Here is a 25,153-nt window from a genome sequence, read left to right on the forward strand (position 1 = left end):
CCTCACACTTACCCACATTGAACTCCATTTACCACCTTTCTGCCCAGCTCTGCAGCTTATCTATATCCTGCTGTAACCTGACATATCCTTCCTCACTGTCAACAACTCCACCGACTTTCGTATCATCCGCAAACTTGCTCACCCAACCTTCTAGCCCCTCCTCCAGGTCATTTATAAAAATGACAAACAGCAATGGTCCCAAAAGAGATCCTTGTGGAACACCGCTACTAACTGTACTGCAAGATGAACCTTTACCATCAACTACTACCCTCTGTCTTCTTCCAGCCAGCCAATTCCTAATCCAAACCTCCAACTCACCCTCAATGCCATACCTCCGTATTTTTTGCAGTAGCCTACCATGGGGAACCTTATCAAACGCCTTACTAAAATACATATACGCCACATCTACCACTTTACCCTCGTCCACCTCCTTAGTCACCTTCTCAAAGAATTCAATAAGGTTTGTGAGGCACGACCTGCCCTTCACAAAGCCATGCTGACTATCCTTGATCACATTATTCCTATCCAGATGTTTATAAATCCTATCACTTACAATTCTCTCTAAGACTTTGCCCACAACAGAAGTGAGACTCACTGGCCTATAGTTACTCGGGTTATCCCTACTCCCCTTCTTGAACAAGGGAACCACATTTGCTATCCTCCAGTCTTCTGGCACTATTCCTATAGACAATGAGGACACAAAAGTCAAGGCCAATGGCTCTGTAATCTCCTCCCTTGCTTCCCAGAGAATCCTAGGATAAATGCCATCAGGCCCAGGGGGCTTATCTATTTTCACCCTTTCCAGAATTTCCAACACCTCTTCCCTACATACCTCAAAACCGTCCATTCTAATTAATTGTGACTCAGTATTCACATCGGCAACAATGTCAAGTTCCTGAGTGAATACTGATGAAAAGTATTCATTCAGTGTCTCCCCAATCTCTTCAGCCTCCACACGCAACTTCCCATTACTATCCTTGATTGGACCTATTCCTACCCTAGTCATTCTTTTATTCCTGACATACCTATAGAAAGCCTTTGGGTTTTCCCTAATCCTACGAACTAAGGACTTTTCATGTCCCTTCCTTGCTGCTCTTAGCTCTCTCTTCAGATCCTTCCTGGCTACCTTATAACTCTCAATCGCCCCAACTGAACCTTCACGCCTCATCTTTACATAGGCCGCCCTCTTCTCTTTAACAAGGGATTCCAATTCCTTATTAAACCACGGCTCCCTCACACGACCCTTTCCTCCCTGCCTGACAGGTACATATTTATCAAGGACACTCAATAGTTGCTCCTTGAACAAGCTCCACATATCAATTGCGCCCTTGCCTTGAAGCCTACTTTTCCAATCCACACATCCTAAGTCGTGCCTCACCGCATCATAATTTCCCTGCCCCCAGCTATAACTCTTGCCCTGCAGTGCACACTTATCCCTATCCATTACTAGAGTAAAAGTCACCGAATTGTGGTCACTGTCCCCAAAGTGCTCACCTACCTCCAATTCTAAAACCTGGCCTGGTTCGTTACCCAGAACCAAATCCAGTATGGCCTCACCTCTTGTTGGCCTGTCTAGATATTGTGTAAGGAAACCCTCCTGCATACATTGGACAAACACCGACCCATCTAACGAACTCGAGATATAGCTTTCCCAGTCAATATCTAGAAAGTTAAAGTCCCCCATAACAACCACCCTATTACTTTCACTCTTCTCCTGAATCATCCTCGCAATCCTTTCTTCTACATCTCTAGGACTATTAGGAGGCCTGTAGAAAACTTCTAATACGGTGACCTCACCTTTCCTATTTCTAACCTCAGCCCAAACTACCTCAGATGGCGAGTCTTCATCCATCGTCCTTTCCACCGCTGTAATACTATCTTTGACAAGCAATGCCACACCTCCCCCTCTTTTACCCCCACCTCTGACCCTACTAAAACATTTAAACCCTGGAGTCTGCAACAGCCAATCCTGTCCCTGTTCTGCCCATGTCTCCGTAATAGCCACAACATCGAAATCCCAGGTACCAACCCACGCTGCAAGTTCACCTACCTTATTTCGTATACTTCTTGCATTGAAGTATACACACTTCAAACCACTTTCCTGTTTACAGGCACCCTCCTTTGAGATTGATGCCATGTTCCTAACCTCCCTACACTCCAAGTCCTACACCCTAAAGCTACAGTCTAGGTTCCCATGCCCCTGCAGACTTAGTTTAAGCCCCCCCCCTCCCCCCCAAGACCACTAGCAAACCTCCCCCCAAGGATACTGGTGCCCTCAGGTTCAGGTGTAGACCATCCTGTTTATAGAGATCCCACCTTCACCAGAAAGAACCCCAGTTATCCAGAAACCAGAATCCCTTTCTCCTGCACCATCCCTGTAGCCACGCATTTAACTGTTCTCTCTCCCTATTCCTCGACTCTCTATCACGTGGTACGGGTAACAAACCAGAGACAACAACTCTGTTTGTTCTAACCCTGAGCTTCCAACCTAGCTCCCTGAAAGCCTGCCTAACATCCTCAGCCCTCCTCCTACCTATGTCATTGGTGCCAATGTGGACCACGACTTCAGGCTGCTCCCCCTCCCCCTTAAGGACCCAGAAAACACGATCAGAGACGTTACGTACCCTTGCACCTGGGAGGCAACATACCAAACGTGAGTCTCTCTCGCCCCCACAAAACCGCCTATCTGTGCCTCAGTTATGGGACTGGAGTCACGTATAGCCGTAGACCAAGATGACACAGCACATTTCCTTCCCTAATGGACAATAATGATGTGGAGATGCTGATGTTGGACTGCTGTGGGGAAAGTCAGATGACCCCAGGTTCTAGTCGAACAGATTTATTCAGAATCTCCCGCTTTGGGAGCGCTGCTCCTACATCAGTTGAACAACAGCTTCCTGTTGTGATTTGGAATAAATCTGTTGGATTATAACCTGGTGCCATGTGACTTTTGCCTTTGGACAGTAATGAAGAAGATGGGCTTTTCTGACATTCAGAACTTGTTTCCTGTTCAGTATTAGAACCTTAATCAATATTTAAATAAAAATATAATTTCAAACCCCACGTTGATGCCATCCTTGTATTTAAATGCAGATTCCCAAGAAAATATAAACTGGTTCTTTTGAGCAATAATCCAGTGATAATAACATTGTAAAGTCACCTCATGGCATCATCTGAAATGAAGGGGCTGATAACATTCTGAGTCCGGATTCAATCAGAAGCCAATTCATTGACAGATAGAGGTAACAGTGTCCCACAGGTCAATGGGGACGAGGAAGGGGGCTGGTACTAATGAAGTTGTCCTTGCAGCAATTCGATAAACCTCATGAGAACATTGCGTTGTACCACCTCATCGCTAAACCTGTCCCATCAACAGGGAATTAAGGCAACAATCGCAAGCTGTTTGCTCAAATGAGGCGAAAACAGGTTGAGCAATGTTGAAACCTCAGTGTCCCAGTGGATAACTTTTAGGGTATAAGATACATGCTCTGGAAATGAAGGTAATTCAGTGATTTGCCCATCAGCACGAAGGGACAGAATAATTCATAACGAAAATGCATCGACCAATTCAGTTAGTCAGAAAAATATGTTACCTGATGCTGGCGGTCATTGGGGTACCTGGTAAGTGTCTGTAAACCATGAGATTGCAGAATGATGTACATGAGGTAATTACTATTCTGTGTGGAATTACTCAACAGCTCGAGCTGCTTCCGTGACCGTGGAAATAGCTCGACATTCTCGAGTGTCATCTGTCTCTTCATGTGGAGCTTGTTGTGCCATCTCTATAAAGGTAGTCAGGAATATCATTACAGTCATCGTGAATGACTTGTGTGAATTAATCTCAACTGCCTGGATTTCAATTCTGTTCTCTGTTATAACATTTTATACTTTTTTGGGAAGTCATGCACGGTTAAATCAATGGTCCCTGTGTGAACCCATTCTTATTGGCCCCGTTGAGTATATTATCATTTTACCGAGTTCAGGCCCGAACGGGAATACAAACCTGACTGCACTGACCCTCTGGGTTTCTGAAGGACCGTTCGGTCCAGGATGCTTTTCAGAGCAGGGCAGAAACGGACATTTCTTCCAAGTCGTGTTATTGTTGGACTCACTGCTGCTGCCTGAGCTATTCCCCTCCCCAGGAAGCTGCCAATTTGGGGCCATGAGCAAGCTGATATAATGATTTAAATATTATGTAGTAAACATTTAGTATACCAGTTTTCCAGAGTTTGACAGATTTCGCTTCCTTTATACAATTATTCATCTCGTTTACTGCACATGGCAGACACTCCATTTTCTCACAACTCTTTGAGTAAAGGATTTATTTGAATTCATTCGTGGATTTCTGAGAGACCGTCTTTTATTAGTGAAATTCAAACTGGGCGCCCACAATGTCGTCATTATGTTACCCCACATTCCATTTCTAAACACTTTGTTATTTATATTGTCTCTGTTGGTTCATGACTAATGTCTCTCATATGCGCTGAACGGAAACACGTCTAACAAAAATGTCCTAATTTCTGCAATCTCTCCGATATAATTTGAATATGCGACCAGACCAATTCCCATAACCCCACCATCCTAAACCTCTCAAAATATACTCCGGAGACTGCCCTGAGCCGAACTCTTATTTATCTGAATGTAAGTGTAAGGCGCTCTGTTCCAAATGTGGTTCAATCATTCGGCTTGAAGCAGAACACACATTTGTCTTATTTAACCATGGCTTGAAGTGTGTATACTTTAATGCCAGAAGTATACGAAATAAGGTAGGTGAACTCGCAGCGTGGGTTGGTACCTGGGACTTCAATGTTGTGGCTATTACGGAGACATGGCTAGATCAGGGACAGGATTGGCTGTTGCAGGTTCCAGGGTTTAAATGTTTTAGTAGGGTCAGAGGTGGGGGTAAAAGGGGGGGGGGTGTGGCTTTGCTTGTCAAAGATAGTATTACAGCGGTGGAAAGGAAGATGGACGAAGATTTGCCATCTGAGGTAGTTTGGGTTGAGGTTAGGAATAGGAGAGGTGAGGTCACCCTGTTAGGAGTCTTTTACAGGCCTCCTAATAGTCCTAGAATCGTTGAAGAAAGGATTGCGAAGATGATTCAGGAGAAGAGTGACAGTAATAGGGTGATTGTAATGGGAGACTTTAACTTTCCTGATATTGATTGGGAAAGCTATAGCTCAAGTTCGTTAGATGGGTCAGTGTTTGTGCAATGTGTGCAGGAGAGTTTCCTGACACAATATGTAGATAAGCCAACAAGAGGTGAGGCCATACTGGATTTGGTTCTGGGTAACGAACCAGGCCAGGTATTAGAACTAGAGGTAGGTGAGCACTTTGGGGACAGTGACCACAATTTGGTGATTTTTAGTCTAGTGATGGAGAGGGATAAGTGTGTACTACAGGGCAAGAGTTATAGCTGGGGGCAGGGAAATTATGATGCGTTGAGGCATGACTTAGGATGTGTGGATTGGAAAAGTAGATTCCAAGGCAAGAGCGTAATTGATATGTGGAACTTGTTCAAGGAGCAACTATTGAGTGTCCTTGATAAGTACGTACCTATCAGGCAGGGAGGAAAGGGTCGTGTGAGGGAGCCGTGGTTTAATAAGGAGTTGGAATCCCTTGTTAAATGGAAGAGGGCGGCCTTTGTAAAGATGAGGCGTGAAGGTTCAATAGGGGCGATTGAGAGTTATAAGGTAGCCCGGAAGGACCTGAAGAGAGAGCTAAGAGCAGCAAGGAGGGGACATGAAAGGTCCTTAGTTGGTAGGATTAGGGAAAACCCTAAGGCTTTCTATAGGTATGTTAGGAATAAAAGAATGACTAGGGAAGGAATAGGTCCAATCAAGGATAGTAATGGGAAGTTGCGTGTGGAGGCTGAAGAGATTGGGGAGGCGCTGAATGAATACTTTTCGTCAGTATTCACTCAGGAACAGGACATTGTTGTCGATATGAATACTGAGGCACGAATAAGTAGAATGGATGGCTTTGAGATATGTAGAGAAGAGGTGTTGGAAATTCTGGCAAGGGTGAAAATAGATAAGTCCCCTGGGCCTGATGGCATTTATCCTAGGATTCTCTGGGAAGCAAGGGAGGAGATTGCAGAGCCCTTGGCCTTGATTTTTGTGTCCTCTTTGTCGACAGGAGTAGTGCCAGAGGACTGGAGGCTAGCAAACGTGGTTCCCTTGTTCAAGAAGGGGAGTAGGGATAATCCTAGTAACTATAGGCCAGTGAGTCTCACTTCTTTCGTGGGCAAAGTCTTAGAGAGAATTGTAAGGGATAGGATTTATGTACATCTGGATAAGAATAATGTGATCAAGGATAGTCAGCATGGTTTTGTGAAGGGCAGGTCGTGCCTCACAAACCTTATTGAATTCTTTGAGAAGGTGATTAAGGAGGGAGATGAGGGGAAAGCGGTAGATGTGGTATATATGGATTTTAGTAAGGCATTTGATAAGGTCCCCCATGGTAGGCTACAGCAGAAAATACAGAGATATGGCATTGAGGGTGAGTTGGAGATTTGGATTAGGAATTGGCTCTCTGGAAGAAGACAGAGGGTAGTAGTTGATGGCAAAGGTTCATCTTGGAGTGCCGTCACTAGCGGTGTTCCGCAAGGATCTGTTTTGGGACCATTGCTGTTTGTCATTTTTATAAATGACCTGGAGGAAGGGTTAGAAGGTTGGGTGAGCAAGTTTGCGGATGATACGAAAGTCGGAGGAGTTGTAGACAGTGAGGAAGGATATGGCAGGTTACAGCGGGATATAGAGAAGCTGCAGAGCTGGGCAGAAAGGTGGCAAATGGAGTTCAATGTAGCTAAGTGTGAAGTGATTCACTTTGGTAAGAGTAATAAAAAGATGGATTACTGGGCTAATGGTAGACTACTTGGTAGTGTGGAAGAGCAGAGGGATCTTGGTGTCCATGTACACAGATCTCTGAAAGTTGCCACCCAGGTAAATAGTGCAGTGAAGAAGGCATATGGCGTACTGGCTTTTATTGGTAGAGGAATTGAGTTCCGGAGTCCTGAGGTCATGCTGCAGTTGTATAAGACTCTGGTGCGGCCGCATCTGGAATATTGTGTGCAGTTTTGGTCGCCATACTATAGGAAGGATGTGGAGGCACTGGAACGGGTGCAGAGGAAGTTTACCAGGATGTTGCCTGGTATGGTAGGAAGATCCTATGAGGAAAGGCTGAGGCACTTGGGGTTGTTTTCTTTGGAGAAAAGAAGGTTTAGGGGTGATTTGATAGAGGTGTACAAGATGATTAGGGGGTTAGATAGGGTTGACAATGAGAACCTTTTTCCACGTATGGAGTCAGCTATTACAAGGGGGCATAGCTTTAAATTAAGGGGGGGTAGATATAGGACTGATGTTAGGGGTAGGTTCTTCACTCAGCGAGTCGTAAGTTCATGGAATGCCCTGCCAGTAGCAGTGGTGGACTCTCCCTCTTTATGGGTATTTAAGCAGGCATTGGATAGGCATATGGAGGATAGTGGGTTAGTGTAGGTTAGGTGGGCTTTGATCGGCGCAACATCGAGGGCCGAAGGGCCTGTACTGCGCTGTATTCTTCTATGTTCTATGTTCTATGTTCTATGAGGCTAATGAAATCAAGAACAGACATAATTATAATTTTATTGAAATATTTAACAAAATAATCTATGATTTAACCGTAGCCGGGTCCTCATGCATTTTGTTTTAAATCTCGCCCTTGTAGGCTTGGCTTTAATCGGGAAACTGTCAGTGATATCACATCTCAGTTGTGGTGTGTTCTGCTTCTCTTTGTACAGTTAATGTGTTGGCAATCGTGGTTTTATCGCAGGGAAAGTGTGGCCTTTCTCCATGCATCACTTTGTACCTGGTTGCCATGGCAGCAGCGGATCTATTGGCAATAATCACTAATGTCATACTTCATCGAATCAATGACTATTATTTCCCATTAAATTTCCTGAGTATCACTCCTGTATGCAGTGTTCGTTATGTCTTGCTCCGTGCAGCTATCGACTGTTCTGTCTGGTTCACTGTCTCTTTCACCTTTGACCGATTTGTAGCCATTTGTTACCAGAAGTTGAAAACGAGATATTGTACCAAGAAAACTGCAGCCGTGGTTCTCGCAACAACAGGCACTCTGCTCTGTTTAAAAAATATTCCCATCTACTTCAGATTTAAACCTAAAGTGATAGTTGATAATGTACCGTTTTTCTGCTCTAATAAGCGAAGTTATTTTACTGACCCGAGATGGATTGGATTTCGGAGGTTTGAAAAGGTTTTAACCCCATTGATACCATTCGGGTTAATTCTGTTCCTCAACATTCTGACAGTCAAACACATTTTCAAGGTCAGTCGAATCCGAAAGGGCCTAAAGTGTCAAAACAAGGCCCTGGACCACAGTGACCCAGAGATGGGAAACAGAAGAAAGTCTGTGATTTTACTCTTCAGCATTTCGGGCAGTTTTATACTTCTTTGGTTAGTGTATATTTTATATATTTTTAATGTCTCTTCTAACCTAGATGAGTATTCCTTCTATATCTTTGAAAATGTTGCCTATATGCTGCGGAATCTTAGCTGCTGCACAAACACATTTATTTACGTGGTGACTCAGGCCAAGTTCAGAGAGCAATTAAAAAGTTCAGTAAAATATTTGGTGACGTCAATTGTTAAATTCTTTATAAAAAGGTGCAAACCGACAGTTTCGGTTTCTTCAGCAGATCAGGGGAAAACTGTCAAATAGAAATTCTGAAAGATGACAGCTGAAGGTACTACCCAATGTCAACAACACTGACCGTCCCAACTTCAGCTCAATCACATCGATTGTCTATTCTTCAAACCTACTCAGGGAAAAAATAATTAAACTCAGTACGGAATCAAATATCCCATTCATTGGAAATGTTGACTCAAGTTATTATTCTCGTTTTCGCATTATCGCTACTTCTGTTATTATAAACATGTCTTATTATTAACAGTAGTTATGGTCGTGTTAGTGAGGATCGTGATGGCTGTGGATAAGGAAACATAATGTCTTAAATAATGTGAGCTGGGCAAATTACTCATGGGGTACACATCAAGGAGGATTCCCAGGTTCTTGGACAGTCAAACTGACAGTGGAGGAGATTTCTGTTCTCAAGAAATTCAGGGTTGAAACAGTGTCCCAGAGTTAGAATTCACAGAAGCCAATCAAACTGTGGGCTGTGTGGAAAAGAACAGTCCAGTGTTTTTAATCCAGTGTATAATCTAGAGCTATACAACAGCGTGCAAAAAGGAATAAGGTGAAATTATGTAGCTGCTGTAATTACCTCACAACGTACTGAAGCTATCCAGTCAGTGACAGCCAGTTACTTTATTGTCTCAACATTCTTGTCATGTGTGAGTCTGAGAGAATTGAATTGAATTTATTGTCCCATGTACTGAGGCACAGTGAAAAGCTTTGATTTACGAGCAATACAGGCAGATCACAGAGTTAAGTAGCATAGATGAGTAAATAATAGATAAACAGCAGCAAAAACAAAAACACAGGTACAGCTGAATGTTAAGAGTTTGTGAGTTCATTCAGTATTTGATCGAAGTAGGATAGAAACTGTTACGAAACCGGCTGGTGCGTGTGTTCAGGATTCTGTACCTTCTCCCCGATGGTAGAGGTTGTAGAAAAACATTGCCAGGGTGGGATGGATCTTTGAGAATGCTGGCGGCCTTTCCTTGACAGCGGGCCTGGTAGATGGATTGTATAGATGGGAGGTTGGCCTTTGTGATTGTCTGGGCCGGGTTCACCACTCTATGTAACCATCTCCAATCAGGAATGGTACAGTTACCATAGTGATATACCCAGTCAAAATGCTCTTGCTAGCACACCTATAAAAATTGGCAAGGGTATTCACCATCATGCCAAATTTCCTCTGCTGCCTGAGGAAGAAGAGTCGTTAAATAGAACATGGAACAGTACAGCACAGAACAGGCCCTTCAGCCCACGATGTTGTGCCGACCATTGATCCCCATGTAAGGTAAACCTAATGTACGAATTCTCAAATGTCTGTGACCATATGCATGTCCAGCAGTCTCTTAAATATCCCCAATGACCTTGCTTCCACAACTGCTGGCGATGCATTCCATGCTCTTTCAACTCTCTGCGTAAAGAACCTGCTTCTGACATTCCCTCTATACTTTCCGCCAAACAGCTTAAAACTATGACCCCTCGTGTTAACAATTTCTGCCCTGGGAAAACGTCTCTGGCTATCGACTCTATCTATGCCTCTCATTATCTTGTACACCTCAATTAGGTCCCCTCTCTTCCTTTTTTCCAATGAAAAAAGGTCTGAGCTCAGTCAACCTCTCTTCATAAGATAAGTCCTCTATTCCAGGCAGCATCCTGGTAAACCTCCTCTGAACCCTCTCCAAAGCATCCACATCTCCCCTATAATAGGGCGACCAGAACTGGACGCAGTATTCCAAGTGCGGTCTAACCAAAGTTTTATAGAGCTGCAACAAGATCTCACGGCTCTTAAACTCAATCCCCCTGTTAATGAAATCCAAAACACCATATGCTTTCTTAACAACCCTGTCCACTTGGGTGGCCATTTTAAGGGATCTATGTACCTGCACACTAAGATCCCCCTGTTCCTCCACACTGCAAAGAATCCTGTCTTTAATCCTGTACTCAACTTTCAATTTCGACCTTCCAAAATGCATCACCTCGCATTTATCCAGGTTGAACTCCATCTGCCACCTCTCAGCCCATCTCTGCATCCTGTCAATGTCCCGCTGCAGCCTACAACAGCCCTCTATACTGTCAATGACACCTCCAACCTTTGTGTCATCTGCAAACTTACTAACCCATCCTTCAATCTCCTCATCCAAGTCATTAATAAAAATTACAAACAGTAGAGTCCCAAGGACAGAGCCCTGTTGAATACCACTCACCACTGACTTCCAGGCAGAATATTTTCCTTCCACTACCACTCGCTGTCTTCTGTCGACCAGCCAATTCTGTACCCAGACAGCTAAATTTCCCTGAATCCCATTCCTCCTGACCTTCTGAACGAGCCTACCATGGGGAACCTTATCAAATGCCTTGCGGAAGTCCATATACACCACATCCACAGCTCGACCCTCATCAACTTTTCTAGTCACATCCCCAAAAATACTCAAGATTTGTGAGGCATGACCTGCCCCTCACAAAGCCGGCTGGCTGCATTTAATCAAGCCATGCTTTTCCAGATGGTCATAAATCCTATCCTTCAGAATCCTTTCGAACACCTTGCAGACGACAGATGTGAGACTGACTGGTCTGTAATTGCCAGGGATTTCCCTATTTCCTTTCTTGAAGAGAGGAATTACATTTGCCTCTCTCCAGTCCTCAGGTACGACTCCAGTGGAGAGCGAGGTAGAAAAGATCTTCACAAGTGGTGAAGCAATCACATTTCTCACTTCCCAAAGCAGTCGAGGACAAATCTGGTCCTGGCCTGGTGACTTGTCAATCTTAATGTTTGACAAAATTTTCAGCACATCAGCTTCCTCAATCTCTATCCATTTCAGCATGCTTACCTGCTCCTCAATGGTTTCATTCACTGCAAGGTCCTTTTTCTTTAGTATAAAGGCAGAAGCAAAAAACTCATTTATGGGTTCCCCTACCTCCTCAGACTCGATACACAAATTCCCTTTGCTATCCCCGATCGGCCCTACTCTTTCTTTGATCATTCTCTTATTCCTCACATACGTGTAAAATGCCTTTGGATTCTCCCTAATCCTTCCTGCCAAGTCTTTTTTGTGCCCCCTCCTGGCTCTACTCAGACCATTTTTGAGCTCCTTCCTCGCCTGCCTGTAATCCTCCAGAGCTGAACAAGACCCTTGCTTCCTCCACCTGATGTAAGCTGCCTTCTTTCTTTTGATGAGAAGCTCCACTGCTCTCGTCATCCAAGGTTCCTTTATCTTACCCCTTCTTGCCTGTCTCGGAGGGACATATTTATTCATCACTTGCAACAACTGTTCCTTAAACAGTCTCCACATGTCTATAGTGTCCTTTCCATGGAACAATTGCTCCCAGTCCATGCTTCCCAACTCACGTCTGATCGCATCATAGTTTCCTTTTCCCCAAATTAAGTATCCTCTCATTGTGCTGGGCCTTTGTAACTAGTGTGTCCACATGAAAAGTCCAAGAAAGCTTGTTGTGGAAGACCACTCCAAGGAGCTTGATACTCTCCACTCGTTCCACCTCTGTGCTGTTAATGTGTAGGGTGGAATGAGGAACATCCTGCCAAAAGCCAATAATGAATTCCTTGGTTTTGCTGGCATTGAGAGCTAGGTTGTTCTCAGTGCACCATTTTTCCAGGTCTTCCACCTTCCGTCTATAGTCTGTTTCGTCGCCATCTGAGATTCGACCGAATATGGTGGTGTCATCAGCGAACTTGTGAATAGTGTTAGTCTGGTATTTGGTGATGCAGTCAAAGCTATACAGTGAGTACAGTAAGGGGCCAAGTGTACACCTCTGGGGGGCTCCAGTGTTGAGTGTTAGTGAGGATGAAATATTGTCCCCAATCTTCACGGATTGTGGCCTGTGGGTCAGGAAACTGAGGTTCCAGTTGCAGAGAGTGGGGCTTAGTCTGAGTTTACTAAGTTTAGTAATCAGTCTGAAGGGGACAATAGTGTTGAAGGCTGGACTGTAGGCAATGAGTAGGATTCTTATGTACCTGTTCTTGGGGTGAAGATGTTCTAGGCAGGAGTGAAGGGCAAATGATTATGGCATCTGACATGGATCTATTGGTCTGAAAGGCAAATTGGAGTGGGTCAAGAGTAGTGGGGAGGCTGGAGTTGATTAATACCATGACCAGCCTTTCAAAGCACTTCATGACCACTGAAGTTAGGGCCACTGGGCGGGAGTCATTGAGACAGGCTGCATGAGCCTTCTTCGGCACAGGGATGATGTCAGCCTCTTGGAACAGTCAGGGAGAGTGGCCTGCTGCAGGAAGAGGTTGAAGATGTACATGAAGACCTCTGCGAGTTGATCTGCACATGCTCTGAGTGCACGGCCTGGTACTCCATCTGGTCCCATCGCTTTCCTTGGATTCACACAAAGGAAAACTGATCTGACCTCTGATCCAGTGACTGTTGGGCTAGATTCGTCAGGACTTTTCAGAATAGGTATTAACTCTCTGCTGAAATTCTGCTCAAAGCGAGCACAGAAGGCATTGAGACGATCCGGGAGGGATGTGTCATTGTCTGCTATCTTGCACTGTCTCTTTTTAGAACCTGTGATGTCATTCAGTCCTTGCCATAGTTGCCGGGTGTCTGGGTCTCTAGTTTGAAGCGGTATTGGTCCTTGGCTGTCTTAATGCGTCTGTTAAGGTCATACTTGGATTCTTTATATTTAAGTGGATCTCCTGATCTGCTTGGACTCTTGTGAAAAACAGGATCTCACAAAGAGACTTAGATAATGTTACGATGTGTTACTCTAAATCCTCTGCGAAGGAAAACTAAAACATTCAGAAAAACTCACCTCACCTCGCAATCTGTTAAATGTGAGAGTGAAGGAAAGAAAACCGCTTGATTTCCACAGCTTAAAGAAAATAACAGTTTATTTTTTCTAATTCTAAACAAAAACTTTTAACAAACCCAAGCTCCCTTTGTTCTTCAGTAATCACTGTCTGATCCCAACTCTATAAAAATACTACTGCAATAACACAATTCTTAAACATTAAATCAACTTAATCTCTCAAAATCCATCCAGTTCCTCTGCTGTCTTCCTTCTGCTCTGAATCTGCTGCTTCCTTCTGTCCATCCCAATTTGCTGTATTCCTCTGTCCTTCCAAATTTACTGCTTTCTCCCTGGGCTGTTGTCTTTGAGGATTTTTCTCTTTTCCGACCAGTGCCTTTGTATAAAATTCCTTGGTCTCTGTCATAGATGGGGCCTTCTGGGAGATTTCGTTTGAAGCTTTGAGAACCTGTTTCAGATGAAATGCACTCTCTGGTTTAATCAGCAGTTCCCTCTCATTAATGTTCAAAATGTCCTTCCTTCCCATGTCCCCAGCATCGTACCCTCTCATTGGTCTGATGTCGTTAATACTATAAAATTTAAATTCAATTGTTTTTTTGCATCCTGGGCATAATTATTAATTGGTTAAATTCAAATTCAGTTACCTTAACATCAAAACACCTCCCCCCCAAGCTGATTGATACATATTATCAATGTCGAGCTCTCTCTTCACCCATCACAGACACATGTGATGTTACAATCTCTTAGCTCAGAAAGGACAACTCTCTTTTAAAGTGACCACACACTCTTTCGACTTGGTAACAAGAATAACAACACCATCACCCACAGGTCGATGATCAGTTTCCATCAGAATTTGGGTCTCAGTGCTCTCTGCTTTCACAGTTGGCAATATGTGGAGGTGTCGTTGTTAAGGAGAAAGTGAGGACTGCAGATCAGAGCTGAAAATGTGTTGCTGGAAAAGCGCAGCAGGTCAGGCAGGATCCAAGGAGCAGGAGAATCGATGTTTCAAGCATGAGCCCTTCTTCAGGAATGAGGAAAGTGTGTCCAGCAGGCTAAGATAAAAGGTAGGGAGGAGGGACTTGGGGGAGGGGTGTTGGAAATGCGATAGGTGGAGGGAGGTCAAGGTGAGGATGATAGGCCAGAGTGGGGGTGGGGGCGGAGAGGTCAGGAAGAAGATTGCAGGTTAGGAAGGCAGTGCTGAGTTCGAGGGATTTTACTAAGACAAGGTGGGGGGAGGGGAAATGAGGAAACTGGAGAAATCTGAGTTCATCCCTTGTGGTTGGAGGGTTCCTCGGCGGAAGATGAGGCACTCTTCCTCCAACCGTCGTGTTGCTATGGTCTGGCGATGGAGGAGTCCAAGGACCTGCATGTCCTTGGTGGAGTGGGAGGGGGAGTTGAAGTGTTGAGCTACGGGGTGGTTGGGTTGGTTGGTCCGGGTGTCCCAGAGGTGTTCTCTGAAACGTTCCGCAAGTAGGCGGCCTGTCTCCCCAATATAGAGGAGGCCACATCAGGTGCAGCGGATGCAATAAATGATTTATGTGGAGGTGCAGGTGAATTTGTGGCGGATATGGAAGGATCCCTTGGGGCCTTGGAGGGAAGTAAGGGGGGAGGTGTGGGCGCAAGTTTTGCATTTCTTGCGGTTGCAGGGGAAGGTGCCGGGAGTGGAGGTTGGGTTGGTGGGGGGTGTGGATCTGACGAGGGAGTCACGGAGGGAGTGGTCTTTTCAGAATGCTGATAGGGCAGGGAAGGGAAATAAATCCCCGGTGATGGGGTCCGTTTGGAGGTGGCGGAAATGATGGCGGATGATACGCTGCATATGGAGGTTGGTGGGTGGTAGGTGAGGACCAGTGGGGTTCTGTCCTGGTGGCAGTTGGAGGGGCGGGGCTCAAGGGCGGAGGAGCGGGAAGTGGAGGAGATGCGGTGGAGGGCATCGTCCACCACGTCTGGGGAGAAATTGCTGTCTTTGAAGAAGGAGGCCATCTGGGTTGTTCGGTATTGGAACTGGTCCTCCTGGGAGCAGATGCGGCAGAGATGAAGGAATTGGGAATATGGAATGGCGTTTTTACAGGGGGCAAGGTGAGAGGAGGTGTAGTCTAGGTAGCTGTGGGAGTTGGTCAGTTTATAGTAAATGTTGGTGTTGACTCGGTAGCCCGAGATAGAAATGGAAAGGTCTAGGAAGGGGAGGGAGGAGTCTGAGATGGTCCAGGTGAATTTGAGGTCAGGGTGGAAGGTGTTGGTAAAGTGGGTGAATTGTTCAACCTCATCGTGGGAGCACGAGGCAGCACCGATACAGTCATCGATGTAGCGGAGGAAAAGGTGGGGGGTGGTGCCAGTGTAGCTGCAGAAGATGGACTGTTCCACATATCCTACGAAGAGGCAGGCATAGCTGGGGCCCATGTGGGTGCCCATGGCCACTCCTTTGGCTTGGAGGAAGTGGGAGGATTGGAAAGAGAAGTTGTTCAGAGTGAGGACCTGTTCAGTCAGTCGAAGGAGGGTGTCAGTGGAAGGGTACTGGTTGGTACGGTGGGAAAGGAAGAAGCGGAGGGCTTTGAGTCCTTTGTGATGGGGGATGGAGGTGTGCAGGAACTGGATGTCCATGGTGAAGATAAGGCATTGGGGACTGGGAAAGTGAAAATCATGGAGGAGGTGGAGGGCGTGGGTGGTGTCCCGAACATAGGTGTCGTTGTTAGCCCGGGATGGGAAAAGGCCAAAGTTACACAATATCAGCCGATAGTCCAATAGGTTTAATTGAAATCCCAAGTGTTTGAAGAGTTACCCTGTTGTCAGGTGCAGTGAGATGTAAGCACACAGGCACACCATTTATAACCAGAGAGATTAATGACCAGAGAGAACAAAAGATCAGACAAATGGGGTGAGTGATGTGTCGAGAGGCTGAATAATGGACATCTGCATTTGATCAAGGGCATCACGCCCTGTAAGAAAAATATCAACAGGTGGATAACAAGCAGAAGGCTGACCGATGTACCCATTAAATGAGGTAGAGAGATAATTAACAAATAATGTGATGCTGGAGACGAGGAAGATAACTGGAATAACACAATAAGTAGGAGAATCTCATGTGAATGTTTTAAGCAATGTGGTAAGTCATTCAAAACTGTACAAGTTAATTTACTCAGATTAAACAATTTATGAAGATACTGGCGTCAAAATAGACAGTAAGGAAGATTTTACAAATACAGAGCAGTCTGGTAGTATCATGTGTATCGCAACATAAACCCAGGACCACAGTTGAGGCTGTCTTCATGGGTACAGAATCTTAGCTGTCAGTCTCTGCTCAGCGATTCTATGTTATTGTGTAAATCGAAGTTCTCAGCCGAGGGCTCAATTTCTGCCCCACGGACAAAATGTCTGCCCCACTGGTCTCGTGTTAGACACAGAGGAATTCGTAAGGCAAATGAGGTTTAGGGAGTTCTTCAACAACCCGAAAGATGTCAGCAGTGAGCCCAGTGAGGGAACCAATGAACCGGAACAGTTGGTGGAGAGATCCATAGTGCAGCCACTAAAGAAGAAAGAGTTGAATTGGACCCCTGCAGAAGGCCCTCTGCTCTAGGCTCGCCATGTCTGCTCAATCAGCCCGGAGATGTGGGAAAGCCAGATTCATCACCTGCACTCACAAGGCAGTGCAGAATGTCACCGACGCACAACACAACGCCATCCATGCTCTCGTGGCCAGACGCAACATTGTTATCAAACCAGCAGACAAAGGAGGAACCACCATCATACATAATAGAATGGATTACTCCACAGAAGCATACCGACCAGTGTACACCCAGGAACACACAGACAACGAGCTACTGAACCAACCAAAGAACACACCCATCAACTCAATGAGCTGATCAAGACCTTAGACCAAGATCTTCAGAGAATCCTCTACACTCTCGTCCTTCATACTTCTCACATCCTGAGACCTCTCCTGTCATCTGAAAATACACAAAGCCAACACACCTGGTCAGCCAGTTGGATCAGGCAATGGGACACTCTGTGAGACCCTTTCTGGTGATGCTGAGGCCAACTTGAAACCCATTGTATGATGAACTTCCAGCTTCTGTCATGACACGATAGAGTTCCGAGAGAAATTCACCACCCACAGACCAGTGACACCAGGAACATTCCTCATCCTAATGGACGTTTCGGCACTCTGAACCAGCATCCCATACGGCAACGGCATTGCTGCAACAGCTCAGTACGCAACACCATTAACTGCTAATTTCCAGACCCATCCTCCAACTCATCTGCTTCATCCTCGATCACAGCACCTTCACCATCGATAACCAGTTCTTTAACCAGACACACGGAACAGCCAATAGAGGTCGGATCTGCACCCCAATATGCTAATATTTACAGGCACAAGTTCTAGTGAGAATTCTTGGCTGCACAGGACCTCCACACAACGCTGTCCACCAGCTACATCGATGACATTTTCTTCCTATGGACTCATGGTAAGGAATACCGAAAGGGCTACACAGTGATATCAGCAAGATTCATCACAACCATCAGACTGACCATGAAGTGCTCTTCACAACTGGGACTGTTTTTCGATGCCCGTATATCCAGAAAGGACAAACCCCTCAGGACTTCACTCGACCACAAGCCCATGGGTTCGGCATTTCTCCAGCTTCTACCCTCAGGGTGTTAAAGAAGCAATTCCCTACAGACAGGCCATACACATGCATAGCATATGAACAGATGAGGAGAAACGTTGGATAAAGGTTTAAAAGGACACCCTCAGTACCATGAGACACAAAGCTCAACTCATTGATTGCCAGTTCCAACTTGCCAAAACGAAAATGACCTCCTCAGAAGACAGACACAGAATACATCACATCGAGTACCTTTCATCATCCAGTACATCCCCAGAGTGGAGAAGCTCCACCATGTGTATATCACAGCCTTCAACATGTCATCAATGACAACGAGCATCTTGTCAAAGCCATCCCTACACTGCCACTTCTCATCTTTAAACACCCACAAAACCTCAAACAGACTATCGTTCACCTCAAACTACCCAGCTTTCAGGAGAACATCGAACAAAACACCACACGACCCTGTCATAGCAACCACTGCAAAACATGTCAGATCTTCAACATGGCTTGTACCATCACACGTGTTAACACCACCGCCACGTACACTGCAAGTACTCATGTGTCTCAGTCAATGCTGTCTATCTCTCACGTGTAGACAAGGTGCCCCTTCATCAAGTGGTTGTGTACTCTGAAAGCCAGTGCTTCCAATTAAACCTGTTGGACTAGAACCTGGTGTTGTGTGATTTTTAACTTTGTACACCCCAGTCCAACACCAGCATCTTCAAATCAAAGCAAGGGTACAGTATCCTTAAGAAAAGGAGCAGCTTTGTGACACATCCCCCTTAAAAAAAATCAATCTCCAAAAATCTGACAAAAAACTGGATCGTAGCTGAAACACACAGACACACAATACTAACTACACCCCTGCAAACATACACAGGCACCTACAAATTCAGGCCGGGCCACACCCCCCACTGAACACCTCTGTGTCTCATTCGAGTCTCGATAACACATCAGCAATCCCGTTTTCGTGACCTGCCACCTGCACAATTGTCAAATGGAAAGGCTGCAACAACAAGCTCCATTGAAACTGTCTGAACTTCTCCACAAATGGCAATGGGTGATGATCAGAGAATACGATTATCTCAGATACATTGCTGATATAGACACTGAAATGTTATAATGGCAACACCAAGCTCAAAGTCTCTTTATCCACCATTGAATATTTCTGTTGAACGTTCAACTTCCTGGAAAAATACCCAATGGGTCTTTCTATTCCCCATCGCCCTCCTGCAGGAGCACCGCACCGACACCCACATCACTGACATCGGTAGGCACCTTCAAAGGCTTCACATAAACAGGTGTGGCTAACACTGGGGCAGTGACTAACACAGAATTGAGGCTGGCAAATGCCTGAAACTTACCCTTTATTTAACAACTCAGTGAATGGGTGATCCACACTGCTCAAATCCGATACAATCCTCTCAAACCCAGGAATGGTCGTGCTGCTCCTGTTGTCAATGCTGTGGGAAATTTCCCAATTACTTTTGTTTTCACATCCCGTGGGGCCATTTGTCCATGTCCAACAACATGGCCCAGGAAGGTGACATGGACTTTGACAAATTCACCTTTCGCTCGGATTACCACCAAGCCTGCCTTCTGAAGTCAATCGAACAAGTCGAATAAAACTGTAAATGTTCCTTCCATGAGTGACTAAAAATCACCAGGTCACCACGGCAGGTTGGTGTCGAGGAGAAATGGGCAGAAGTGCACCAGATTGTGTTGCCGGAAGCATACAGACAGGAAGTGATACAGGTAGCATCAGGAGGCGGTCACCTGGGTGTGAGGAAGACTCAGGCTAAGGTCCAAAATCATTTCTATTTGCCTGGACTGCACAAGGATGTTAACAAATTTTGCCATAGCTGTCATTCTTGCCAAATGGTAGGGAAGCCACAGGCAGTAATAAAACCAGCAACTTTGTTGCTAATTCCTGCATTCGAAGAATTTTTGACATGGGTTATCATTGATTGTGTAGGTCCTCTTCCTAAAACTAAAAGTGGGAACCAGTGCTTTCTAACCATAATGGGTGTGTCCACCAGATTTCCGGAGGCAATTCCATTGTGGAGTATTTAGGCCAAAAGGGTGGGAGAGGAGTTAGCAGCTTTTTTTTAATGGAGTACGGGCTACCCAGAGAGATTCAGTCAGACCAAGAGTCTAATTTTACTATTAGCCTGTTTAAAGAAGTCATGGACAACTTAGACATACAGCACTTTAAATAAAGTGCATACCATCCTGAATCCCAGGGAGCTTTGGAAAGGTGGCTTCAGACCATGAAGACCATGTTAAGAGCATACTGTCAGCCAGGGCTCCCTGATTGGAACAGGTTAACAACCTCAATCAGGGAACTCCTATTCTATGAGATCCACCTGGCTGACCTTGTTACAATCACTCCACTCCCTAGAACCCAAATTAGGGCCTCAGTTTTCTATTATATTTATTAATGACTGACAGTAATCCAGCAGTCATCCTCTTTAAACAAAATTTGTTTTTAAAGCTTACAAAAAGATATCAAAATATTCAGGTTTGAGATGAAGGCCAATGAACCTGGTGTTGTGTGATTTTTAATTTTGTACACACCAGTCCAACACTGGGACCTCCAATCATGTCCTGTTTGTGTCTGTGCTGGAGATTTCAATAAGCTATCCTGAATTACCCACCCATGAATTAAACACATTGATCAGGACTTTGGATCCAGTCCTTCAGAGTTCCCTACGTGCCCTCATCCCACGTATTTCTCATGTAGGTAACTTCTACTGCCTTCCAAAGGTACATAAAGCCAACACACCAGGACGTCCCATCGTATCGGGCAATGGGACCCTGTGTGAGAATCTGTCCAGCTATGTTGAAGGCATCTTGAAATCCATTGTACAGGAGATCCCTAGCTCCTGTCGTGACGCTACGGGTTTCTTACAGAAACTCAGCATCCACGGACCAGTCGAACCGGGAACATTCCTCGTCACAATGGACATTTCCGCACTCTACACCAGCATCACCCACAAGGATGACATCACGGCAACAGCCTCAGTACTCAACACCAACAACTGCTCATCTCCGAGCACCATCCTCGAACTCATCCACTTTATCCTCGATCACAACGTCTTCACCTTTGACAACCAGTTGTTCATCCAGACACATGGAACAGTCATGGGAACCAAATTTGCACCCCAATATGCCAACATCTTCATGCACAGGTTCGAACAAGACTTCTTTTCTATGCAGAATCTCCAACCAACATTGTACACCAGGTACATTGACAACATTTCCTTCCTCTGGACCCATGGTGAGGAGTCACTGATAAAACTACACAGTGACATCAACAAGTTTCATCCCACCATCAAACTCACCGTGGACTACTCTCGACTATCTGTCTCATTCTTGGACACATGCTTCTCCATCAAGGATGGGCACCTCAGCACCACACTCTACCACAAACCCATAGACAACCTCACAATGCTACACTTCTCCAGCTTCCACCCAAAACATATTAAAAACAGCCATTCCCTATGGACAAGCCCTACGCAAACACCGCATCTGCTCAGATGAGGAGGAATGTGAAGGGCACCTGCAAGTACTCAAGGATGCCCTCACAATAACAGGGTACAATGCCCAACTCATCGACCACCAGTTCCGACGTGCCACAGCAAGGAACCGTAATGACCTCCTCAGGGGACAGACACGTGCTGCAACTGACAGGGTACCCTTCGTTGTTCAGTACTTCCCAGGAGCTGAAAAACTACGCCATGTTCTTCGTGACCTGCAAAACATTATCAATGAGGATGAGCACCTCACCAAGACCTTCCCCACACCTCCACTACTTGCCTTTAAACAACCGCCAAACCTCAAACAGATCATTGTTCGTAGCAAACTGCCCGGCTCTCAGGACAATTCCATACAACCCTGTCACGGTGGACATTGCAAGACGTGTCAGATTGTGGACATTAGATACCACTATTTCGTGTGGGAACACCTCCCACCTTGTACATGGCAGGTACTCATGTGACTCAGCCAACGTTGTCTATCTTATACGTTACAGGCAAGGATGCCCGGAGGCATGGTACATTGGGGAAACCGAGCAAAGGCTACGACAACGGATGAATGGGCACCGCACAACAATCAACAGACAGGAGGGTTCCCTCCCAGTTGGGGAACACTTCAGTGGTCCAGGACATTCGACCTCGGACCTTCGGGTGACCATCCTCCAAGGTGGACTTCAGGACAGGCAGCAGCGAAAAGTGGCCGAGCAGAGGCTGATAGCTAAGTTCGGTCCCCATAGGGAGGGCCTCAACTGGGACCTTGGGTTCATGTCACAATACAGGTGACCACCATTGCACTATACACACACACACACACACACACACACACACACACAGGCACTCCTATACACACATACACAGGGACACACATATAAACAGACACGCACACAGACACTCACACATACCCTTATAGACACACGCACTCCCACACTCACACATGCACCCCCTCATAGACTTAAGACACTCTGCACTCACCACACACACACACACATATACACTTTCTCACACTCACAACTCCCAACCCAGACAGACACACACACACTCACACACACGACAAAGACCCACATGCACACATATATTTTGTGGGGTGAATTTGTACTTGCAGAGTTACATTGTACTTTGCTCAAAAATTGCATGAATTAACGTAAAACTCTGTTATCTCACTTTTTAAAATTAGAATAAATCTAAACATTATGGTATAGACAGAGAACACAGGGGGCCAAAACCTTCAACATATTGTCTAGCTAACACCATTGTTAACAGCTAACCTGAGAATGGAACTTTTAAAAAAGGTTTTGTGATTTACACATGAAAGGAGTGAAACTATCACTGTATTCGAACAGACAATCCAGGTGTGTTTCAATGTATTTCAGATACATCACACTGTAAATATTTGCTATAAATTCTGTGCCTTACAATTGTGTCCTCCACAATCACCTGATGAAGGAGCGACGCTCCGAAAGCTAGTGCTTCCAATTAAACCTGTTGGACGAGAACCTGGTGTTGTGTGATTTTTAACTTTGTCCACCCCAGTCCAACACAGGGACCTCCAGACCATGTCCTGTTTGTGTCTGTGCTGGAGATTTTAATAACCTATCCTGAGTTCTGCACTCTTCTCTCTTCCTTTGATTCGGGTTCTCTAATTTGCCCTATAACTGAGCTCCCACCCCCCCCCACCCCACCCCACTAACTTACAGCATGGTGACAAACAGTGTGGAGTCCATTTAGCGGAATCCTACACACTGGCAGTAGTGGAGAGCTGAAGGTTTCTTCAGGCTCAGCTTTAAGGAGGCTGCTGGTACAGACAGACCACAACTGAAAGAGCTGAACTTTAGAGAACCAGACAGAATAACCTTGTGACAAGATTCTACAAGGTGAAAACCAACAGCTGAGGATTAAAGAAAAGAGCATTTCAGCCCTCATGGTTGAGTTTAAAATCCTGTCTACAGCCCTAGTTATGTGATTCACTTGGTCTCTGATCCCTCCAGACCAGGTCCTTTCTTTCCCAATACCGATGTCAATGTCTCAATTCAACCAGATTTCTCCCACACCAATTTTTGAGCCATGCATCTACCTGCTTAATCTTATCAACCCTGTGCTAATTAACTCATGGCTCAGGTAGTAATCCAGAGACTGCTACCTTTTTGGTCTTATTATTTAGTTTAGCTTCTCGCTGTTAATACTCCCTTAGCAAACTGTCTGCCCTAGTGTTATCTATGTCATTGATACTACATGGACCACAACCACTGGATCTTTACCCGCCCACTATGCAGCCCAGATGAGATATCCTGGACCCAAGCTCTGGGCAGGGAACACAACCATCGGGACTCTCAATCCTGGTCACAGAGAACAGTGTCTATGCCTTTAACTACACTATCCCCAGTTACAACAATATTTCTCTTCTCTTCCTCCCCTTGAATGGCTCCCTGCACTGTGGTGCTGCAGTCAGCTCATTCTCCCTGCAGTCCCTATTCCCGTCCACACACAGGGAGCAAACATCTTGAACCTGGTTGACAAGGACAGGGGCTGAGGCTCCTGCAACTCTACCTCCTGGATCCCTCAACCTGTCTCACGCACAACTACACTCTCCTATCCCTGATTACATAACGCTTTTCAGCTCTTTCCTAACTTCCTGCACTCACTCTGCAGGACCTCATCCCTCTTTTTACCTATGTCATTGGGACCAATATGCACAATGACCTCTGGCTTCATACCCTCCTCCTTAAGAATTTTGTGCAACAATTCAGAGATGTCCTTCATCCTGGAACCAAGGAGGGAACATACCATCCTGGAATCTCAAACACGACCACAGAAATGCCCGCGTGTGTGCCCCAACTAGCGAGTCTCCCATCACTGTCACTTGTCTGGATGTTGACTGACCCTGATATACAACAGAGCCAGTTGTGGTGCCACAAACCCGGCTGCTGCTGTTATACTCCCCTCTGAGGCCAGCCTCCTCAACAATATCCAAAATGGTGTACCTGTTAGTAGGGTCTACCACACACTCTGCCCACTGTATGCTCCTCAGTGTGTCCAACTGCTGCTCCAACTGAACAATGTGGTCTGTGAGGAGCTGCAGCTGGTCACACTTCCTGCAAACATAGTCGTCAGGGCCACTGGACTGCTTCCTGATCTCCCACGTCTGGCAGGGGGAGCACACCATTGACCTAACTACTAGATTGGATGGGATTGAGGTTAACAAGGAGAAGGTGTTAGCAGTTCTGGAAAGTGTAAAAATAGGTAAGGCCCCTGAGTTGGATGGGATTAATCCTAGGATTCTCTGGGAAGCCAGGGTGGAGATTGGCACTGATCTTTATGTCATCATTGTCTACAGGAATAGTGCCAGAAAACTGGATTACAGCAAATGTCGTTCCCTTGTTCAATAAGGGGAGTAGGGGCAGCCTTGGATATTATAGACTCTCCCAGACCTGCAAAGGACCTCTGCTCTTTGACATCCTCAGGAGAATTCACACTCTCAACAAATGCTCATTCTCCACCATATCAGACATAAAATAATGTACCCACTCCCAGCACCTTTCCCTGCCAATGCAA

General features: G+C 45.5%; 1 protein-coding gene across 1 annotated transcript in view; it reads left to right on the forward strand.

Moving 5' to 3' along the window:
• The first annotated feature begins 3,554 nt into the window (after window positions 1-3,554).
• LOC140465536 (uncharacterized) overlaps window positions 3,555-25,153 on the forward strand; it is a 42,062-nt gene continuing 20,463 nt past the window's right edge. The window contains exons 1-3 of the mRNA XM_072561075.1: window positions 3,555-3,621; window positions 7,775-8,450; window positions 22,102-22,331. Of these exons, the coding sequence (XP_072417176.1) occupies window positions 3,555-3,621; window positions 7,775-8,450; window positions 22,102-22,331 (973 nt within the window). The remainder of the gene's footprint in view (window positions 3,622-7,774; window positions 8,451-22,101; window positions 22,332-25,153) is intronic.

The sequence above is a fragment of the Chiloscyllium punctatum genome, chromosome 42 (genome assembly GCF_047496795.1).
Source record: "Chiloscyllium punctatum isolate Juve2018m chromosome 42, sChiPun1.3, whole genome shotgun sequence".
In the NCBI taxonomy this organism is placed as follows: domain Eukaryota; kingdom Metazoa; phylum Chordata; class Chondrichthyes; order Orectolobiformes; family Hemiscylliidae; genus Chiloscyllium; species Chiloscyllium punctatum.